The sequence below is a fragment of the Aegilops tauschii genome, chromosome 4, assembly GCF_002575655.3.
Source record: "Aegilops tauschii subsp. strangulata cultivar AL8/78 chromosome 4, Aet v6.0, whole genome shotgun sequence".
NCBI lineage: Eukaryota > Viridiplantae > Streptophyta > Magnoliopsida > Poales > Poaceae > Aegilops > Aegilops tauschii.
In genome coordinates this window covers 11,893,316-11,914,528 of record NC_053038.3, presented here as the reverse complement: position 1 = coordinate 11,914,528, position 21,213 = coordinate 11,893,316, and the positions used below count along the sequence as shown (strand labels likewise).

The 21,213-nt window shown below is 49.2% G+C and overlaps 2 protein-coding genes across 3 annotated transcripts; one reads left to right on the top strand and one right to left on the bottom strand.

Moving 5' to 3' along the window:
- Positions 1 to 312: 312 nt before the first annotated feature.
- LOC109751301 (uncharacterized) lies at positions 313 to 3,737 on the top strand. Its single transcript, XM_020310192.4, has 3 exons — positions 313 to 1,062; positions 1,572 to 1,624; positions 3,148 to 3,737. The coding sequence occupies exons 1-3, from the start codon at positions 546 to 548 to the stop codon at positions 3,385 to 3,387; spliced, it is 810 nt and encodes a 269-aa protein (XP_020165781.1). The 5' UTR covers positions 313 to 545; the 3' UTR covers positions 3,388 to 3,737.
- Positions 3,738 to 4,075: 338 nt separating this feature from the next.
- On the bottom strand, positions 4,076 to 7,930 carry LOC109751300 (polygalacturonate 4-alpha-galacturonosyltransferase). 2 transcript variants are annotated; one of them, XM_020310191.4, is made up of 8 exons: positions 7,617 to 7,930; positions 6,980 to 7,011; positions 6,829 to 6,889; positions 6,696 to 6,739; positions 6,154 to 6,485; positions 5,717 to 6,074; positions 5,025 to 5,612; positions 4,076 to 4,614 (listed from the first exon to the last, which is right to left on the bottom strand). In XM_020310191.4, the coding sequence occupies exons 1-8, from the start codon at positions 7,687 to 7,689 to the stop codon at positions 4,339 to 4,341; spliced, it is 1,764 nt and encodes a 587-aa protein (XP_020165780.1). In that variant the 5' UTR covers positions 7,690 to 7,930; the 3' UTR covers positions 4,076 to 4,338. The 2 variants fall into 2 exon arrangements, with proteins under 2 accessions (XP_020165780.1, XP_073352180.1); XM_073496079.1 differs by having other exon boundaries at positions 6,980 to 7,005; positions 7,617 to 7,841.
- Positions 7,931 to 21,213: the final 13,283 nt, after the last annotated feature.

Sequence of the window (21,213 nt, the reverse complement as noted above, 5' to 3'; positions counted from 1 at the left end):
GGATCGCTACCGTGTACCGTCTCTTCCTTTATCAATGAAATGACACGCATCATGCGTATTCGCAAAAAAAATCATATTGAGATTCCTAAAAAAGCATACGGATGAATTCCATAACAATTTTGCGACCATAATCATACGATCCAAAGTCTTTCATCACCGAAATTTGTCCCCAGGACTCTAAAATCCATATGAAATGGGGACAAAAGTAGAACCGTGACAAGACACCACTTGCAAAGTTTACGACTTTACGAGAACACACACACACACCATCTGCTCTGGCCGTTCTCACTCCGGATAAAAAAGTGACGCCTTTATTGAGTGGGCCGGAATCGTGTGGAGGAGGTGCGCGCACGCCGACGGCGGTGCCTTGCCGCGGCCTCCGGCGTCGCTTTCCCCCATGGTCATGGCCATGCGCCCATGCCCCCCCACGCGCGCGCTTTCGCTCTCACCTCTGCGTCTCGTCTCGGCCGCGAAAGCCAAGAAAGCTACCGCTCCCCGGCCTAGTCCCCGCTCGCGTCTCTTTCCGCGCCGACGCGGCGGCTGCCATGTGGGAGCACTTCCCGCCCCGGGCCTCCGCCGGGAGCCGCGGCCCCGCGCCGCCCTACCACCACCACCACCAGCATGTCGCGCCGCCCGACTGCCAGCAGCAGCATACCGCGCCGCACGGCGACCCCGACCCGCTGGCCTCCGTCTGGATCCGCCGCCTCCACCTCGCCCCGAGCCCGCCGCCGCCCCGCGTCAGCCTCGCGCCCCCGCCGTCCCCGCCGCTGCACGACCACGACGCCGTTTCCGCCCGCAGCGCCGGGTTCGGCCCCTTCCGCTGGAGCCCGCGCCCGCCGGTCGGCGCGTGGGACGCCGCCCCCGCCCCAGCCCCATGCGGCGGTGGGGGCGCCCCGCCCATGATGTCGCCGTTCTTCCGCTCCCCGCCTCAGCCGCTCCCGCCGCTCGCGGATGTCAGGGAGTTCGCGCCCGTCAGGCCCACGACCGGGTTCCCCGGTATGCCGTCGCCGACGGTACTTGGTGTCAACCCTCACGCATCTTGGTTACCGATGGCAGCTGCAGGTATCCAACATGGTACTCTGGATTTCCGCTGCGCGTTAACGTCAGAAATTGCTACGGTTTTCAGTCGCAAAAATAAAATAAAAATTGCTACGGTTTTGCTTTACTCAAATTTTTCAAGAGTCCATAGTTCAGAGTTCAGAGTTCAGAGTGGTGCCATGAGCCCTTGGCTACCTCTACCTGTACACATTTTCTTTAGAAAAGTTTCATTCATCTGTTTAATTGATATGCCTTGCCATCTCTTCAGAACCTACTTGCCAACTGCCTTATCCCGTGATGACGCCAGAACTTATAAAATGTATGGAAATTTTGCATTAAAAAATTTGATTGATGGTTGAAAGTTCTACCAAGTGAGTGACTTACAATAGAATGAGCGTTCACAAGAAAAACACACTTGTATAAATCGCATATGCTCCACTGACTACCGTTATCCATTTTGGGGTCACCACACATACCGTTGGTTTTCCTCTGGGTCTTGATTGACTGCAATGATGAAATTTCTCTTTGTGTAGGTTCAGCTTATCCTAACCATGATGTGGACATGGTTCCCATAAGAACTTCTCATGTAAGATTTTTTAGATGTATTTCCTTCATTACATGAGGACATGGATATTTATGGGTAACAGGGGTTGGTTATTCTGCTGCTTTTAGATGCAGTCTTGAAACAACATATATATTTTTAGAAGTTGTAACAACTCTTTTAAAAAAAAATTGCAACAAACAATTAGGGGAAATTGATATGTTATTATATTTATGGGTAACGGGGTTTGGCTGTTCTGCTGGTTATGGAGGGATTCTCATAACAGCAGATAATGATTCCTAATAGGGAAAGTTAATATATTATTTTGAACTTCTACTGGTTGGAGAGGTACTGAATCAAACAATTCCACAGTTTGGGGGGTTAAAATCATACTTCGGTCAGAGTTCGGGGTTGATAAATTGACCTTTCTATTTTGGAACTGAATAACTACAAGATAAGTTTGAAAAACTGCATAAATGGCCTTGCAGGATACCATTTAAGTCAATGTGCTGAAATTCATTGATGTACCAGTACCACACAATGAAAGCAAGCTACGTGAATGAGAACCACCTCCGATTGGGGTGGTGGGGTTGTGGGGTAGACTCCAGCCACCAGGGTTAAAAAAATGTTAAGAAATCCTGGTTCTCACATGTACACAGACGGGTGCGCTTCAGAATGAATTTATGAGGTTCGTGGATTCATCTTTAGTCTACGCCAATTGCAGGCGTGTGTTAGGAGTCCACACTCGCGCTGTTGTATGCGTTTAGAAATCGTGAGCTGTTTGTAGATAAGTGCAAATATAGTTAGGATATGCATCAAACTCATTCCAGAGACCAGGCTAGTATTCTACAACCTATATGGCCTTGATTCCTGAGTTCTTAGGAAGGGATGAAGAGTCGCACGTGATCTTGGATGAGTGAAGTCAATGAATAACTAGTGCGATTATGTTGAGTGGTTCATGTGGTAGATGAGAATCTCAGTATACAGATAAAATAATAGGTCCATACTTCCAGCTTTGGCATGTACCAAAAGATATTTTGGTTCTGAATTTTGTAGTGATTATTTTATCAGGGAAACAATTCTAGTAAACTTGAATGGTACACATAACTTCGGTAGCAACACTGCAGAAATAATAGGTCCATACTTCCAGCTTTGGCACGTACCAATTCTTAATCACAATCTTGCATATTCCTAACTGGTGCTCAACTGCTAAGTTGTATATTTGAAAGGCTTTTCGTGTAATGGTACACAAAACTTCGCTAGCAACACTGCAGAAAATTTCCATTTTATTGATGGTTCATATATTAAATCACGATCCGTGTTAGCTGCATTACTGTTCAATCGTTCCTAGCTGGAGGTATGACAAGATCTGAACTACTGATGATCGTATACTAGTTGCAAGATCTGGTTACCAACTCTGCTCTGCTCCTGGATCACATTGGTTCATCGTTAATTACATAAAGAGTAGGAGGGGATTTATCTCAAACAAGAACTGTGGACTGAATTCACTGTCTCTTGATATGGTAGTGATATCTGCTGCTAAGAAACTGACCCTCCATTTGTTGCAGGATCTCCATGTTCGACAACATAGCATGATCCCACAAAATTTTGCAAGGCGTGCCCCTAGTTCCAGCAGCGAACACGACGAGCCTTTCTCCTATTGGAACATGGGGAGGTTCCAGAGAAGCACCACGACTTCGTCGATCTCTCAGGTTGCTGTTGAGCCTGGCAATTTTGTGAAGAAGAGGAATGCTGACTCGAACAGTTTGCTCCCTCCCAAGTTCAGAAAGCTGAGTGGGGCTGGATAAAACCACACCATGGCGCCACGGGTTCTCCGTCCTCGGGGGGAAGCATACACATGCAGTTGTCATGCGGCAGTGCTTCGCCACGTAATGGCTCAAGCAGATGTCACCATTTGGTGGCTATCATGTAAAGTAAAGTAAGTTTGCTTCAAAAACGTCGCACCCTTTGAGACACCGATACATTTGGTGTCGGATCTCAGCGGTGCTTACCGCTGGGATGCATGCATGTTTTTTGAATTCAGGGCTATATACAGGGTGGTGTGATGTGCTCTCGTGCTGCTCGCATACCTCAGAATAATGTCTCGCATACTGATAAAAGAAATGAATAAATTTGCCATGAGAAGCTTTATGTGTTCTTTTTGTTGCCTTCACTGTATTTTACTGTTGAGCTGGTGTGCTTGCAATTGTTTACCTAAATTTTGCTGTGGAATGTGTACTAATTCCAGCAAGATTTTGTGGCTAAATCTCACAGTACATACTCCCAATCTTAATAAGCGGGCGGTGTTTTGTGTCTTATTGGGGAGCGGGCGGCGCTCTAAATTTAAAAAAAAAAAGCAAAAAAATCAGAACATTTTGAATTTTTTGGACATCCAAGATCCTTGGGTGCGCCAGGAGCGTGCAAACGTGCATGAAGAAATGATGACACAATGTGTCAGTGACAACATAGGTTGGATGGCAACATTACCACCACATATTCAGCAACATTGCATCGATAAATTCACATGTGTCACCAAGTTCACCATTCTTTTCAAGAGAATAACATTAACACGTGCCGCAGCGGACTAGTCGAGGTAGCACAACAAATCGGGCGAAGAAGCTACATACAAGCAGAAAAGACACCAACCAAAACAAATCTAATAATAACACGAACGAAGAACATGCGCTATAGCTGTACTAGCAACAGGGGAACACTTTCTTCAGTAGTCCTGTCAAAGCGAATGCTTCTCTAGTTACTGCCTATTGACTGATCTTGCAGCCCCGGACATAGGAATGCTCGTAGTTGATGTACTGCGTCCAGTAAGGCCGGTACTTGGTCATCGCAATCTCCAGCCACGGCTTCATGTTCCCGTTGTAGTGGATGACGGCGGCGGTGTCGATCTCCGCGTGCTCGACCGTCGGGTTGTACCCTAGCCCAAGCACATGCCATGATTTGTCCAGGGGGTGCGTCAGCTTGTAGAAAGTCATGAGGCCTGGCGGGAGCGTCCCCAGTTTCCACAGCAGCCTGTTTTCATTCTGTGAAAAGAGCAAGGCAAAGAAACAGTGTCAAGACTTGGATTTGGCACATGTATTCATCTATACATTCAGGAAGAAATGCATGATTTCAATTCTAGTTTCAGAAACCCAAAACGATGGCGGCAGATCCTACATGTGCTACTAATGCATTATTATGAGCCACCGCAGAAGCTGAAAAATGGAGACTTATGTGAAATAGCCTTCTACAAATGAAGCTGTCCACACACCATATCACCATGATAAAAATACACTGCAGGTTCATATACAATCATGCTCATGAAATATTTACTGTAATTACTTCATGTAAAAGATATAAGGCTATATGCATGACAGTGCAGAAAACATTTGACGGGCAGAAAAGTGGGCACAGTAAAAGTAATTTAAACATCATTTGATTATTTGTAACTCACCATGTTCTGCCACTTATGGTAAATTCCAGTAATGTCCTTCTTCTTCCACTCCTCCAGATCAAATATATTCATTCCATAAGCCCAACCACATGCATTAGGATCAAAATTCTGCGAAATATTTGGGTTTGAAAAATTGAGGTACTTGTCAAATCGGTGGAAACTCTCCCCACATGTTTCCACAGCACCATTTACATTCCCATTAAGATCAACCTCCCATAGTCCAGTCAAGTCCTTCTGGACCACAATGTCGTCATCGAGGAAAAGGATTTTATTCAACTTAGGATAGACTTGTGGCAGGTAAAATCTTAGATGGTTAAGCATGGACAGATATTTTGGGTTTCGGTACTTCAGATTGGAGGACCCAGCAGAGAGAGTTTTTTGGCGATCTGCCTTAAAGTAGTACTCTTTCATGGCTGCAGACTCGAGCTGCTTCAAAACAGGGCAGTACGAAGAGTTCAACCATTTGAAGTCATCCACATTTTCAACATGGATTGTGGCATCCCCAGGTGGATTCAACAAGAACCACATGTTCATTGCCCCAAAGTTCAGTTTGTCAGTAACAAGATGAAAGACATGCTTCTCAGGCTCCTGCAGTTTTTTAAGCAAGAAAATCAGGAGCTGCTACTGAATTGGATCACATACATCATTACGAAGAAACTGAATTTCCAAATCAAAGTCCGGACTGCACTAACCTTTGCGTTCACGATGGTTGAGTTAACCACAACTGATGCTGCCAGAACATTGTCCGAAAAAAGAGCATAGTGATAAAGGTCAGGATCTTCCAAATTCTCGCTATTAGGGAACTTTCTTTTCTCTGGAGAGAGAAGGTAATAGTCTATTGTTAAGCGCATGGACAAGCAATGTATGCCATTCGGTATTGTCTTAGCTGCCAACTGACTGAGGAAGGTGCTCTGCTTCTTTAAGCTCCGGACCTGCTCATCAGCTGACTGAAGCATTGATCTTAAACGGTGGGTAATTTCCTTGCAATCGTACAGTTGATCCCTAGCTTTTGATAAAACTTGACCCATTGCTTTTGCTCTCTCAGAGGCACTTCAAATCAAAGAAAAAAGAAATGAGTAGTGCAGGGAAATTTGGTTAAAAGTACAGTTCGAGCCTAAAAAGTAAATACCTCTTAGGGAGATCAGAATCAGCAGTAGCTTCCCCAAGGGAGCGCTGGCTTTCCTTGATCCTGGCGAGTAGCTCCCGATAAAGATCGAGCTTGTCCCTGGATTTGGCAAGCACGGAATATATTCTTGCCATGATCATTTGGTCCCGCATCAGACGAACATTTGCATCCGCCTTCTCGTTTTCATTCTCGCGTCTCCATAGACTATATTTTCCCAGCACAGCAGAATCAACTGCTTTTGAACGCTCAAAACCTGCATTCTCAAGTTTAACTAGGGCTTCATCATCCTGCTGCACTGTTTCCATCTTTATTACACCGGTCCTCTCCCCCAATTTCTATACAAGGAAATATAAAAGACATGAACAGAGGGAACAGGTATAAGATTTCATTTCAAAATGAGAGGTCGTGCAAAGAAGAAGCTATGTGATTAACCACATCTGAAAATCATAAAATGAGCACAGCAGTAATTATCCTACTCAAATTGCAAGGATGTTTGTTCATCTAAAAAATCGCAAGGGTTTGGCAACGAAGATAAAAAATGTTACCCTGCGAGTCACATCTCGTGGCCTGCTTAGGAGCTGAAGGCTATCTGCATTAACAAAAATAAATCCCTTTGTCAAATGTGCTGCTCTGAGAAGACACAGTAGTATGCAACACATTTGTTTCATCATTACTAACCATCTCGATTCAGGGAGAAATTCTGCAGTTTAAACTTGGGTTCCCTGCTCCAGTCCGGCACCTACCATCGCAGGAACAGATCAGCATAAGCACATATATCTCCATAACACCGAGGAGAAAAAGTAACGAGGAAGGGTGATATTGTGCTAACCAGTTTGCCAGAATAAATCGGGTCCACTCGAGCTGCACAAAGCAGAAGCACTTGCATCAGAATGAGCCCAGGATATAGGTTTCAGAGCAAACAGAAGAGTAAATTGCAATGTGGGTCAGTCAATAAACTTGGTCAAGTATACCAAGTAGCCAGGTCACCGTTATCCTAATTCGCACATCTGAGTGGCCGAACTGGATCGGGCGCCTCAATCACTGCATATCAGCGTATCGACTACCATGCCACATCAACTCCACAGTGTACTTCGCACTTAAATCTAAATACACGCTGAATCTATCCACAGATTCCACATCAAGATCGTACTAACTCCTCAAGAACAAAAGGGCTGGTCACCACACCTACAGTTGTAAGTTCTAATCCCAATTACCCTAGATTGACAGTTCAAGAGCAGTTGCGACACTGGCACTGGCAGCATCAGACGTCCGCCACACCCGCGACTGCGGATCTTAATCTGGCCAGAATTACCCTAGATTGACAGTTCACGAGCAGTTGCTACTGACAGCACGACGGCCGCCTTGCAGCAACGTCAGACCTCCGCCGCAGCGGCGACCGCGGATCTTAATCTGATCTACAGGGGCGACTTCCGGGAAAGCAGGGCGGGGGAAGAAGAGCTCCTCACCTCCGGCGGCGGCGGCGGCGGCGGCGGCGAGGAGGAGGAGGCAGAGCGCCGACAGGGAGGCCGTGGGCGCCATCTCCCCTGCCCGATCCGGCGAGGGCGGGCACGCGCGCGCTGGCCACGAAGGTCGATCGCCGCTCCCCCGCCGCTGCTAATGGCGGTGGATCATCGTGTCTCGGCTGGAAAAAAGGTCGGTGCTTTTCGTGCGATGCGGTGGAGCGGAGCGCAGGACGGTGGCGGAGCGGAGTGGAACAAAGCCGTCGTGTGGGCCCAAAGCGAAAGGCCCGACAGTGGTGGACTTTGTTTCTTTTTTTTTCGCGAAAAAGCCGGAAGATGGTAGGCGGGCAAGAGGATCATTGGCCCGCTGTCCAAGGCCTGGAGAGAGGGTTATTGGGCTGGAGGAACTAGGTAGAGATGTGAGGAAATTGCAGCCTTGTATTTCACTTTGCTTGCTCTAAAAAAATTCACTTGCGCTTTGTATCCTTAAGTTAAAAAAAATGGAACATCCTGTCAAAAAAGAGTTCAAAAAGCCGAACATAGCGTTCCCGTTCCCCGACTCTAGATGTCTCCTCAACGCCATCGCCTTAGTCCCCTCCTCCCTTGTCTCACTCGCAGCTTGAGAAGTGGGGATCTACCCTCTTACTTAATCTTAGTCTGAGCATGTCCTTATTTTGCTTGGGTTTTGGTTTCCTAGTGCGGCATCCTAGTGCCATCCGCAATAGAGGGGGGGGGGGGGAGGGGTGACTTGTTGAAATAAACTTTTATGGTGTCTTCCCACCTCGACGGTGTCTGGTTTCTCCAAACCTCTAAATTACTGGTGAAGGATTCAAACCGTGCGTTGTTTGGGGTGTTTTCTTGCAAATGTTCTTCCCGTGGTTATTAGATCTTGTTGCTAGCAACGAGCAGTTATTACATCTTCAAAGTCTTGGATAACGTGGGCATTTGTAGGCCCATTTTCTTAAAAAAAATGTGAATTGATAGATGCACATCTTTTCCTCCATTTCAACAATGAAACTGAAGTTGGGTATGTAAGTAGAATTCATCAAGATACAAATCATTCCACATGATTTTGGTGGAAATTGGGTCTGTAAGTCAATTTAATCAAGATACAAACCATTCCACATGATTCTAATCGGCTATCAGATGTGTTCGTAAACACCAATGAAGACGTTGGGGAAATACGACGAGGAAGGGTCAGACATTATCAGTATTGTTCCATGCACTCCCATTCTTCGCATGTACCGAGGGCATCTCCAACCGAACCCCTATCTTATAACCGCTCAAATGTTCTTCCAAATAAGGAGTTAAGAGAGTAACCATACCTAATAGAACCCCTATATTATGCTCTCCTAAACCTTAACTCGTCAAAAATAAGAAGTTAATAAAGTGGCCAGACCTAATCGAACCATATATTTAGCTCCCTAATTTTTATGGACTAATTCTGTCTTCCTTTGTGACATACATTTCAAACAATTGCATATATTTCATCAATCAATTAAATGATTATGCACAATGTGCAAAAATTCAACTACAAACATACACATAGTTAATTTAATCAAACAATTCAAATTAAAACATGCATATACATCATCCAAAAGTCACCAAATTGATCAAGTTCACCCAAAAAAACACCACATAGCATCTCTTATGACATGGATTGATTCATGCCAAGTTCATACTACACGAACTCAAGCACTCCCATGCTCACCATCATCGCATGTGGAGAAGACGTCAGAGGAGAGCGCTTATTCCTTTTCTTTATTGTGGCCTCGTTGAGGTCCTTGCCCGTTGTCGCCGTCTCCCTCATCCACTTGCTTGCACCCTGAGCAACCGGAGGGCGACCGATCATTTTCACGGACGGCACGACCTTGTCGTCAGCTTTCGTGGATAGCGTGGCAAACTGCACAATGCTCTTCGTCCTGAGCCGCTTCCTTAGCGCAGGCGGTGAAGCGTTCCTCAACTTCGACCGCGTAGCACAAACGAGAGTGGTCGGCGGGATTGCAGAGGAGGCCAATGGCTCAATTTCCTTCGGAAATGTGGCCTTCTGTGGCTGTGACAGTGACTCTATACAATGAAGGAAAAGGAAGTACCGCAGACGAGAGTTGGGAGCGGGAATCTTTACTCTTTAGCTGAGAAATGTGGTCGGTTGCTCAAAAGTGAGAGACTGTGAGAAGTTTCTGGGCTAAAATGCTAAAATTTCTAAGCAGTTAACCATTTGAGAGTTTGGCCTGGTACGACTTAGCTCGTGAAAATGAAATCTTTTGAGGAGTTATCCCTTTTTTAGTGTTCGGTTAGAGATGCCTTGAGAGACTATACAAGGGAGGGAGCAACGAAGGAAAACCCTATTTGAAGCACATTGCGTCAAGTAGTCTGGGCTTCCCACAGGGGTGCGCACAACTGGGTTGGCTTGTTACGGTTTTTTCTCTTTCTTTTCAATGTTTCTTTTTTTATTTCCTTTCTCAAGTTTATTTCTATTTTTTCAAAAGATGTTCATAAATTTTAAAAATGTTCACATTTTTTAGATTTTGTTTAAAAATTTAAAAAAAGTTCCTGATTATAAATTTTGTTTAGAAATTCGAAAAACATTAAAATTTCGTTTTTTTGCTTTTTGAAAAAGTGTTTGAAAATTAAGAAGATGTTTAGAATTTCAAATTTTAATACAAAATAGTTTGGGAATTTCAAAAAATGATCATGTTTTCAAAATTTGCTCACAAATTAAAAAAAAGTTTGTATTCTCAAAATTCGTTCGCAAATTTGAAAAACTATTTGCTTTCTCAAAAAATGTCCACTGTTTCAAATTTTGTTTACATATTTCCGTTTTGTTTACATATTTGAAAAATGTTACTGTTTTCAAAAGATGTTCATGTTTTCAATTTTTGTTCAGAATTTCAAAAACAGTTCACAGATTCAAAAAAATGTGGAGTTTTTTTTTTAATTGTTCACGGATTTTAAAAGTGCTCACGTTTCTAAAATAATCGCTTTAAAAAAATGTTCGCGTTCAAAATTTTAAAAGAATGTTCAGATCTGCCGCTGGCTTTAGTTCTTGCATTTTCGCACTGGTTTAATCTCAAGAAGGGTCATTAGCTGCCGTGGCTAGCAACGCGAGGTCTTGTGATCGAACACGCAAAATGCGTCAGATAAGAGATCCCGCAGCAGATAGCGTTGCTCCTGCATTTCTGACCTTGTTGAATAATGTATGCGCTGCCGATTGCCTGTCCGTGAGTGGAAGCACGGCGCAAGCTATGCTCATCCGAGCATCTGCACGAGCGTCCAAATTAATCAGACCCATAGGCCATAGCTGACCAACCAGGCAACCAACCGAGCAGGTGCCCCGGATGCACGCGTAGCTAGTGGTTCATCCAGGGCCAGGAGTGTGCAATGCAAGCAAAGCTGCACGTTGACGCGAAACAAAAAGCAATTTAGCAGAGCTAATTAAACGAGAAAACGAGGTGTCAACCAACTTAGGTAGAGAGAGAGAGAGAACAAGAGAGAGAGAAGTATATGACGGTCGATCATGAGCCTGCAGCCAGTGCGCATCTAGCTACCGTACTACAAACACAAGCGGTTAGAGAGAGAGAGAGAGAGAGAGAGAGAGAGAGAGAGAGAGAGAGAGAGAGGCGGGCCAGCTTGGTCGTTGTGCCGGTGCCTCTGTTCGTTCATGGCTTGGACAGTTGTTGGCCGTGTGCTATGCAGCTGTGCTGGTGCTCACCCACCTGAGAGACGAGACCTCGAGCGCCGTGTTCGGTGAGCGAGCTGGTCCTGTGTTATGCGTACTTTACCCAAGCGACAGGGACAGCTTACCGTGAATACGGTAACGTACTGCTATAACCGGGCATGCATGCATACACGATTGTTCCTCTGATCAGATTCCTCGCTGCTCCGCTTCTGCTCGAGAAGAAACACACGTCGTTTTCGTTCTTTTTTTTTTCCTTTGCAAAGTAAAGTTGCCAGCGGAATGGGAATCAAGCAGACGTCGTCAGGAAAAAGACTGCCGGTGCACTCCCAGAGTTGTGAAAAATCCGCCGGCCGGCACAATGTGGTCGTTTTCATTATACCGTTGACACAGTGGCATCTTTTGTCATCGCCCGAAAGCTCCAAGGCGACGGTTTTGGGAAGCTGGCCACAGTAGTTAGGGCACTTCCAAGGCGGACCCGTAAACCTTCCATGACTACGTTGTCCGGATTGCGGAAGCCATCCAACGCCGACCTGTATCGGTGCACGGGGCGGTTCGGACGTGATTTCTATGGCAAAACGGAGACAAAAGTGGGACAGGTTTGCGGGAGTCTGGACTGCTCCCAAGCCCGCTTCTGACCGCCCTAACCCACCCAAAACCCGTCACCCGCCCCTCCCGTGCTTTCCTTTCGACGCACGCTCCGGTTACCGCGCCGCATTCATGCCGGTCCAGAGCACGCGGAGGACGGCATTGATGCCGCGATGTGACTAGAGGGAGGAAGGGCGGTGCTGACCGACGCGACCTCTCGGCAGCCGCTGCTTCAATGCGGGAGCACGTTCCCGAGGAACCAACCCCGGCCGCTGCGCTGCATTGAAGCGGCTGACCGGCCCTTCGCATGGCTTGGGCGCAACTATTTCAGTCGCGCTCTGGCGCCGTCCACATCGCATCCTCCTCCTCCTCACCCATCTCCCTCCACATCTCCGGCGGTGGGCAAGTCCTGGGCGTCGGCACCGGCAGGCGTTTCTGGGGCGGGATCTGGCGGCTCATGGAGACACCGCCCTCGAACTCCGGGGTCGTCGTCAGTGGCGGAGCTTGGGCTGAATCTGTTGAGGGGCAAATGGGCTGGAGGGGCAAGAAACCTGACTTTAGGCTGATTTCAAGTGAACATATGGGCTGAATACTAGGGGATATATGCTAGCACAACTGCTGCGTCCCCTCCACGCTCTTTGCCGCCGCACAACTGCTGCGTCCAAATCAGATGCCGCGTCAAGGAAGAGCAGCTCTCGCCGCCGCCCCAACGCGTCGTGAAGGAGGAGCGGCTCTTGCCGCCGCCCCGGCGTGTCGTGAAGGAGCACTAGTACAAAACAGGGCTTTCGTCACAGGGCAATATTCACATTAGTCCCGTTCAGTCACGAACCGGGACTAATGTGAGCATTGGTCCCGGTTCGTGCGGCTAAGGCATTAGTCCCGGTTCACCTGGGCCCTTTAGTCCCGGTTGGTGCCACGAACCGGGACTAAAGGGTGCGATGCCCATTAGTACCGGTTGGTGGCACCAACCGGTACTAATGGGCTTTGAGGCATTAGTACCGGTTCATGGCACGAACCGGTACTAAAGGGCCCATCAAACTCTACCCCCCCTCGTGGACCGCCTTTTCAGTTTTAGAAAAAACAAAAGAAAATGATGGAAATGTCAAAAAAATAAAATAAAATAAGTTTCCCATGTGATATGTGGTCTAGTTGTTGGGAAAATTAACAAATATGAATTTCGACTTTATTTGCAAAATCTCTCTGGAATTTCTTAAAATGGGCATAACTTTTGCATACGAACTCGGATGAAAAAGTTTTTTATATGAAAAATCATCTACTCGAAAAGTTACATCCAAATTTAACGGGGGAACCCCGTTAAACATTTTCAAAATCCTCAAAAACCTAACAGAAAAAAAGATACGGTGCTTTTAAGATCTGGAGAGGCAAAAAATTTCAAATTGTGGTCAAACAATGGTCAAACTAATTATTCTAGAATATTAGTGTTAGTAAATAATTATTTCAGTTTTTTTGAATTTTGGTCAAATCTGGTCAAATAGTGGTCAAACTAATTATTCCAGAAATATTAGTGTTACTAAATAATTATTGTTTTTTAAAACAATAGTTTCAAACTCAAACAGTGAAATGTGTCACTTCATGCTCAAGCTAAATTCCTGAGGGTTAATAGAATTGACATCTTACTATTGTCAGGAAAACAACAAGTGCAGACTTGGAAACGAGGGAGAATAGAACCCGGAAGTTAAGCGTGCTCAGGCTGGAGTAGTGAGAGGATGGGTGACCGTCCGGGAAGTTAGATGATTTGGAATGATGATGGGTGACGTCGTGTAGGAGCGTCATGATGGCGCAAGAGTACGCCGACCGGGAGCAGCGCCGGTGGGACAAGTGCAACGTCGTGCGCCGATCCCAGTTCGCGGACTCCGACGTCCCGCTGCCACACATCGCGGCGGACTTATATCAAAATTATTCTACTTTCAATGAAAACTGCCGTGTTTATATCAAAATTCGTCCAGTTGGTTTGAATTGTTGTGAAAAGTTGTGCGGCTAGCGTTGGATGTCAGACTTCCTGCATCCGTGTTTGCGGACTGGTCTCCTCTTTCCGCGGATGAATACTGGAGTGTTTTTTACGGGTTCCGTTGGAGATGCACTTATGAGGGTATGATTCATGGTAGTTCAGTACTACTAGTTGGATAGTGATCGTGGCAGAGAGAATACAGCATCGCGTGCACGCGTCAAGGCCTGCCTCCATCTAGTTCTGCCACTCATGTTTGTTTTCCTACTGAAAAAATCATCACGTTCAGACGAGTGCTTCATCCATCCATCCATCCATCCATCCATCCAGAGCTAGTAGACAGCAGGCATCCAAGGCTGCCTAACTAATCTTGGACCCTACGTGGACGCGTGCGTTCACGTGGCAAAAGCGACGCACACCAATAATCCGCGACTAAAAAGAATTCAACAAACGGCGAGAAGCTGCATGCCCACTTGTTGTTAGAAAAAGCCCGGCTGCTAAGCTTTGCAAAGTTGCAATACAGCCAAGACCGTACTCAAGTGGACACTCTTTGGAGTCAAACATGGATAGCAAACACACACTGGACACCTACACCCACACACACCTACACGCGCGGCATGTGGCCTGGCCGACACCGCGATGCCGTCGTAGCCAGTGCCAGCCAGCGAGACCTCCCGGCTCCCGGCACGCATCATATCATCAGCCGGATTCCCCGCTAGACGGTAGACGCTAGCAGCAGGCCACGGCCCGACGTCCGTGTCAAAGACGTATGCCATGCAGCGGGCGCGGGCAACAACCGGGACGGCGACCGGTGTGGTGGTGGCGCCGCTACCAACCCGGCCGGACGCCAACTGCTCGGCCTCATCTCGTCGCCGTCGTAGGCTCGTAGCCACCCCGAGACTGTAGCGGGACAGCGAGACGAGATGGGCGGAATCAAACTCAAAGGACGGGTTAGATGATGGCGGGAGGCGCCAAGGCTGGGTGCCGTCACCACCACTCACCGCCAGCAGCAGCTCCATCAACTCTTCTTCTCCCCATGACCATGAGGTACTCGAGCAGCAGCTGCGGTGTGCGCCGTACGTGCATGGAAAAATATCTGTGAGGTTTTTAGAAGCAGGAGGAGATGCGACGCAATCCAACCCAGGATGAGAGCTGCAGGACCGTGAAGCAACCGGAGCTGACTCTGATTGACCGTGAAGCAACCTGTTTTGTGTCCTCAGATCCATCCCTTCGTTCAAACAGGATTATTCCTCTCGCGGGTTTCCATACATGTCACCAGGGTGGCTATAGATTCATCGACTCTCACATGATGTGAGCAAGTAAACTCTTGGGGTTGTATAATTAATTAACTAACTAACCCACGAGGACTCTATTGCCCAGAGCATGATTGGGCCCTCCCTTAGTCTTATCCAGTTAACGGACAGTTAAGTTCGTGTCAGTCTCAAATGCCAGTGCTTCTGTTGCACTGCTCTCAAGGCACTGTGCTTTTGGCTATGTACTTATTAATTGCATGATTGATTGACACTCCTAACCAGCAGCCAGTAGATCCAAAGAGACGGTGCGACCATTCGTATATCCATTTTGTTTCTCAAATTTTAGACAATACGTATTTCAGCGCTCAAAGGTCACCTAGAAAGCAAGCAAGCACGCGCGCACCAATAAACGGCGCGCCGTGCATGCCAGCTAGAGTAGAAAAACAAATACGGCCCTGAACCTTCATGTGAAGATGCCCTCGCACCTGTTAATTTTGTTATAGTTGGTGAAGAAACCATGTGCGTGCATGCATAAGAACATCTCCGGCCGTGTTTTCAGAAATACCTCCTCAGGCGATTTTTTCGTGCCGGCGTCGAAAATACGGCCCAGTCGCGTCCCTACGAGCCCGATAAATTCGTCGGCCTGGGTCGAAATCAGCCGGCGGACCCAGGCCGAACCTGGCGCGCTGGGGGCGCCCGGGAGCGAGTTGTTTTGGCGCGAAGCAGCCGCGGGCCTGCCAAGTCAGCGAGGGGCGCTTCGTCGCCCTCAACGCTTCGGTTCCCGCGGGAATCAATGCCAAGGCTGCCGCGCTGCCGCCGCCGGTCAGCCTTTACCATTGATTCCTCACGGGCGGCGCGTCACGGGGCGGCGCGGCGACGCCTCCCCTCCCGCCAACGGGTACACACGGGCGCGGCTATATAAGCCGGTGGCCTCCCTCGCCTCTGGCCACACCAGCCCTAGCCGCCGAGCTCCTCCTCTCTCGTGCGCCGCCGCCGAGCCCTCCCTCACCCTCCCCCGCGCGCCGCCTCCGAGCCCTCCCCCACCGGCAACCCCGATGGCCGAACGTTTCCCCGGCGACGAGGCGGCGGCCAACGGCTTCGGCCGCCGCTCGCTCCGCGAACAGGAGTCGTGGCTCCTGTTCGAGGCCAACATCCCGGCGCCGCCGGACATGCGCGCCGGGCCGACGGGGTGGAGGCTCAGCAACGGGGGAGTGCCCATTCCCCCGTTGCCCGACGCCGTGGCGCGCGCCCCCTACTTCGCCGCCGAGGTAGAGATCGTGCGCCCCCCTCACCGACGAGCAGCTCGCCCTCCTCCAGTACGCCGCCGACAACCAAGCAGCGTGGGCGGCGTACTTCGAGCGCCGTCAGCAGCAGAGGCTGGCGTCCACCAACGGGGCGCCGGTGGTGGGCGGCACGAAGAACAGCGAGGGGCGCCACCTGTGGTGGGGCGTCCCCGGCCGCACGCTCGAGGGCGTGCTGACGCACCTTGAGGGCGGCAACAACCCGCCGCTGGCATACCCTCCCCGGCCAGGGCGGCCGCCCCGGCACACCGCCGACGCGCCGGGCAATGGATGCCCAGGAGGTTCGGCTCCTCCTCGTCTTCCTCCTCACGGTCTTCTTGCCACTCCTCCGGCTCTCCGGCGTCAAGGCCGAGCCCGCGGCGGAGACGCTGCTCGGCCGGCGCACTCGCAGCTCCGGCATCATCCTCAACGAGGGCGGCCGGCGCGCCTCCTCGTCGGCTCCTCCGCGCTTCGTCAAGCCAAAGACGGAGCCGGGGCTCGCACCGGTGAAAACGGAGCCGGGTCTCCCCGCCGTGAAGACGGAACACGGCGACGTGGAGTTCGACGATGATGCGGCCCTGGAATGGGCGCGCAAGGACTCCCTGAAGATGGCGAGGGAGCGCCAGTGCGCCCCCCTGCGGCGCTTCGAGTAGTGCCGTCGGGGCCGCGACGAAGGAGGAATCGTCGTCCTCGTAGACAGCGATGACGACGATGCGCCGCCGCCACCAGCCTGCCATGGCGACGCCGGTCAGGGGTCCACAAGGGACGACCGCGTCAAGGAGGAGAAGGTCGACGATGACAACGGCGGTGAGGATGGCGGCGACGACTACTCGGCGTTCAGCCAGTTCCTTTTTTAGATATATTTGCTATGTAAAAAGTCGCGAACATGTCTAATATATGCCAAAGTTTGCCAAAATTTAGACGTGTTTAGCCGAACTTCGCCGAACGTTTTCTTTTTTGAAAAAATTTAGACGCGTCTGGGGGCAGCCCTGGGGCCAGTGGCTGGGGACCAACTTGCCCCCAGGCCCTTTTTTGTGCCGGCTCAACCCCAGGCGGCGATTTTAGACGCCCCCTGGGGGGCCAACGGCTGGAGAAGCTCTAAGCCATCTGTCCATGCAAGGGGGGACGTGTTTGGATCACTTGTGTCGTGGAATTGTCATGGCAGATGTCCTCGTGCAAGGACTTAGTCGCGGAGCCATCGGAGCTAGGAAGCTTAAAGGGGTTAAACGGGACAAGGAACACGAGGGTTATACTGGTTCGGCCCCTTACGGTGAAGGTAAAAGCCTACGTCCAGTTGAGGTGGTATTACTTAGGGTTTCGATGACCAGGGAGCTTAATCGCTATGTCCGGCTATCGATCTGTTGTCTCTCATCCTGAACCGCCGCCGGGTCGGCCCTTTATATAGAGAGGTTGACGCCCCGCGGCTCTCAGAGTCCCGGCCGGCTTATAACAGCATCCGGCTCGGACTCTTAACTACTCTTGCCTTATACTACAAGTCTGGTTACAACGGCGGTTTATCACTATGGGCCTTAAGCCGCCTCCGGGTCTTAAGCCCATTATTGGTCCGCCATCCTCAAGCTTGGTACTGGGCTTCACGTGACGATCATTATGACGTAACCCGGCCCCTCCTGGGCGGGTGACTCTAATGGTTATATCCTCAACATTAGGCCCCAGATTGATTTGAACCGGTTCATGTCAATCTTCAATCCCTTTGAAAGAAAATCTTCCGGCTTCTGCTTGTGCGAATGTTATAACCCGCCGTGACGTCATCTTCTGGATTCTTGGTAACCCGCCGTGACGTCATCTTCCATTAAATTCATTTTTATTCTGTCATATCCCAACGGATCTTATCTTTAATGACCATCCCGAAGATCGAGGCGCTTCTGTAGCGAGATAATCACGCCTTGGCCTCCTCGTTTCTCGCGCCCACTTATCAGTCACCCTTATAAATAGGCCCGGCCCATAAGCCTTCATTCACTCCTCTCTTCATCGTCTTCCTCTTCTGATGCCCGAGAGCTCGAGCTCCGCCGCCGCCGCCGCACCCCTTGTCTTCCTCAACCTTGGCCGCTGCATCACCCTGAACTGGTCCAGAGAAACGGCGGCGACCTCCGCATCTCGTCAGCGCCAGTAAGTCCTCGCCCCTCCATACAGTAGATTTGCATTAGGGTTCGGTCGTTCTTCCCCTGTTCTTCGTAGTTCATCGCGAGTTCTTCACAGTTCTTCCATCGCGACCCCTTTTGATCTGGAAAACAGGGTAGAACTCCTGCGGTAGTGGTTTCGCACCCATTTTCAACAGTAGCATGTCCCTTTACTTGTAAAGAGATCTCCTTAAAGCTCATGAACTTCTCTGTATCAGCTTTCTAGGTCTAGAATTTTTTTCTTTCTAGACGATCGTTTGATCCAAAATAATCCCTTCAATCTGTGAAACCTGTTTGCGCAACACTTAGACAAAAACTGCATTTGTTAGCTATGGCGGCTCATATCTCCGTCTTAAAAGAGGCAATGCGCTGTGGAATTTCCGGCTCATTTATGATAGAGTTTTAAACAACTTGAATTACTCATGATGCCCACAGCGGCTTAGATAACCCGACACAATTAGCCATATGTCATTAGACCCCTTCATAAGCCGCCATCTGAATACTGAACTGGAATCTTCCTCCGGCTTATATTTGAACCGGACATTTTCTTCTGTCATAGGCTTTCGTCTTTCACAATGCCGCCCAAGGCTCCCAAGGCACCCATTACGTGCAACTGGGTGAGATCCAACGTTACTGATGATACCTTAGATGATTTTGTAAAGACGGGTTACCTTCCTAGGAAGGAGGTCATGTCCTATCGTGCCCCTGACCCGTCCGAAGAAAGACCTCAACCAAGAGATGGAGAAGTGGTGATATTTGCTGATCACATGAGCCGGGGCTTTGCTCCTCCCGGCTCAAAATTCTTCAGAGACGTTCTGAACTTTTTCGATCTGCGACCTCAAGACATTGGACCCAATTCCGTGTCGAACATTTGCAACTTTCAAGTGTTTTGTGAGTTATACCTTGGAGAGGAACCCAGCCTGCTACTCTTTAGGGAGTTATTTTACTTGAACCGCTAGAATGAATGTGCCAACGGGCCTAGCTTGGAACTTGGCGGAATCTCCATTCAACGACGGAGAGATTGCCTCTTTCCTTATGCTGAGCCGCCAAGCCACCCAAAGGACTGGAACCAGACATGGTTCTACTGCCAGGATACTTCTCCGGCTGATGAGAACCCTCTGCCCGGCTTTCGCGCCCTGCGTGTGGAGCCAAATCACCCCTGCCAGACAAACTATCTCAAGCTGAGCGTCAACCACTGATCCCCACCATCAACAAGATTAAGGCTCTCCTGGGAAATGGCCTCAACGGCGTTGATCTGGTCCGGGTCTGGATTTCTTGGCGGGTGATTCCCTTGAGCCGCCGCCCCGGCTTAATGTGTGATTACACGGGCCGGAAGGATGATCCTCTGCGGCACAGCCCCAATGACCTACCTGAGGACGTCGTTGACGACATGACCAAGTCCCTCTTGAACGAAAGCTTAGCAGACTGCGGGAGGACCGGCTTAAGCCCCTTCTGCCAAGCTAACCCGGCTCCGGCGGTAAGCTACCGATCTGAGTACCTTACTTTCCATTTTAACAATTTTCGTTTTAACTTCAAGGAAACCTTTGTTGCATTTTTTCAGGCCAATGACAAGTTCTGGAAGGTCAGGTATGATCATGAGGCTGCGAAGAAAGCCAGGAAGGCTAAAAAAGCCGCTAGGAGAGCCGCCCCCCGCAAGAAGGGGAGTAAGCCTAGCGCCTCAGAGCTGCTTCAGTTGGATGATAGCTCCGAGTCAGAGGTAGCCCTTGATTCTTCAGGCTCTTCTTTTGTTTTTCATCTGTTTTTAACCACCTTATTGACACTGATTATCAGCAGGATGATACCGGAGCGAGTAACCCGGTGATTGAAGAGGTAACTATACTTTCCTCCGACTCGGAGCCCTTGCCAAGGCTGAAAGTCCGAAGAGTAACCCGGAAAGTAAGATTTTCACATCATTTAGCTTATCAAGATCCTCAATTTCTTTTGAAGCAACAGATTCATGAGAGCCGGAGGCACACCCGGACCAACAAGGATGCAGACCTCTCCTCTGGCTTACCTGAAGCATCAAGGAAGCGCCGGACCGAGGTTATCTCCAACTTATATCCTTTTCATCCTTTGGCGGGCGTCACTCGTCAACCGCTCAATTCTTCTGATTCAAATTATCAGGAAACTTCGCCTTCCTCCGGTGACTCCATGCAATCTAACCTGCCGGCTTTTGTCTTTTCAATGCTCAAGCAAAGCTCAGCAAGAGGGCGAAGAAAAGTAAACCGGTCGAAGAACCGGTCTTGACTGAACCGGAGGCTTCTGCCCCTGAGCCGCCGTCTGCCTCAGCTCCTGACACCACCGCTCCAACTGAAGAACAAGTCAGGGAGGGTTCTGATAACCCGGAGATCCCCAGCTCAGCTCAACCGGCCGATGACCCGGATGTGGTGATTACCCAGACCGAATATGTTGAGCCGGGAAGACCCACTGTGCTGGCCAGGTGCTCTGCCAAAGAAGAACTGCTGGAGCGCCGTAGGGCCAGATTGGAGATCACTGACTATGCTAACTTGAACATTGGAGACATTGTTTCTGGTTACATTGGTCAAGTGCACAACAGCCGGGACCTGGAGATTGACATGGTAAAGCAGATACAGGAAAAATCTGAGGTACAACTCTCTTGCTTACTCCATAGTCATCCTTACCATGCTAGCCCCCAAGTCTAGTACTTATGATAGAATACGTTGTAGACTTAACTTCCGGCT

What these genes read in the sequence shown, in the direction of transcription:
- LOC109751301 (XM_020310192.4), top strand. Translation starts at nt 546, where the DNA reads ATGTGGGAGCACTTCCCGCCCCGGGCCTCCGCCGGGAGCCGCGGCCCC. An exon ending in GTTACCGATGGCAGCTGCAG is followed by an intron (nt 1,063 to 1,571) that starts GTATCCAACATG and finishes CTCTTTGTGTAG; the next exon opens with GTTCAGCTTATCCTAACCAT. An exon ending in TTCCCATAAGAACTTCTCAT is followed by an intron (nt 1,625 to 3,147) that starts GTAAGATTTTTT and finishes CATTTGTTGCAG; the next exon opens with GATCTCCATGTTCGACAACA.
- LOC109751300 (XM_020310191.4), bottom strand. Translation starts at nt 7,689, where the DNA reads ATGGCGCCCACGGCCTCCCTGTCGGCGCTCTGCCTCCTCCTCCTCGCC. An exon ending in GATTCTGATCTCCCTAAGAG is followed by an intron (nt 6,075 to 6,153) that starts GTATTTACTTTT and finishes TTTGATTTGAAG; the next exon opens with TGCCTCTGAGAGAGCAAAAG. An exon ending in ACCATAAGTGGCAGAACATG is followed by an intron (nt 4,615 to 5,024) that starts GTGAGTTACAAA and finishes CTCTTTTCACAG; the next exon opens with AATGAAAACAGGCTGCTGTG.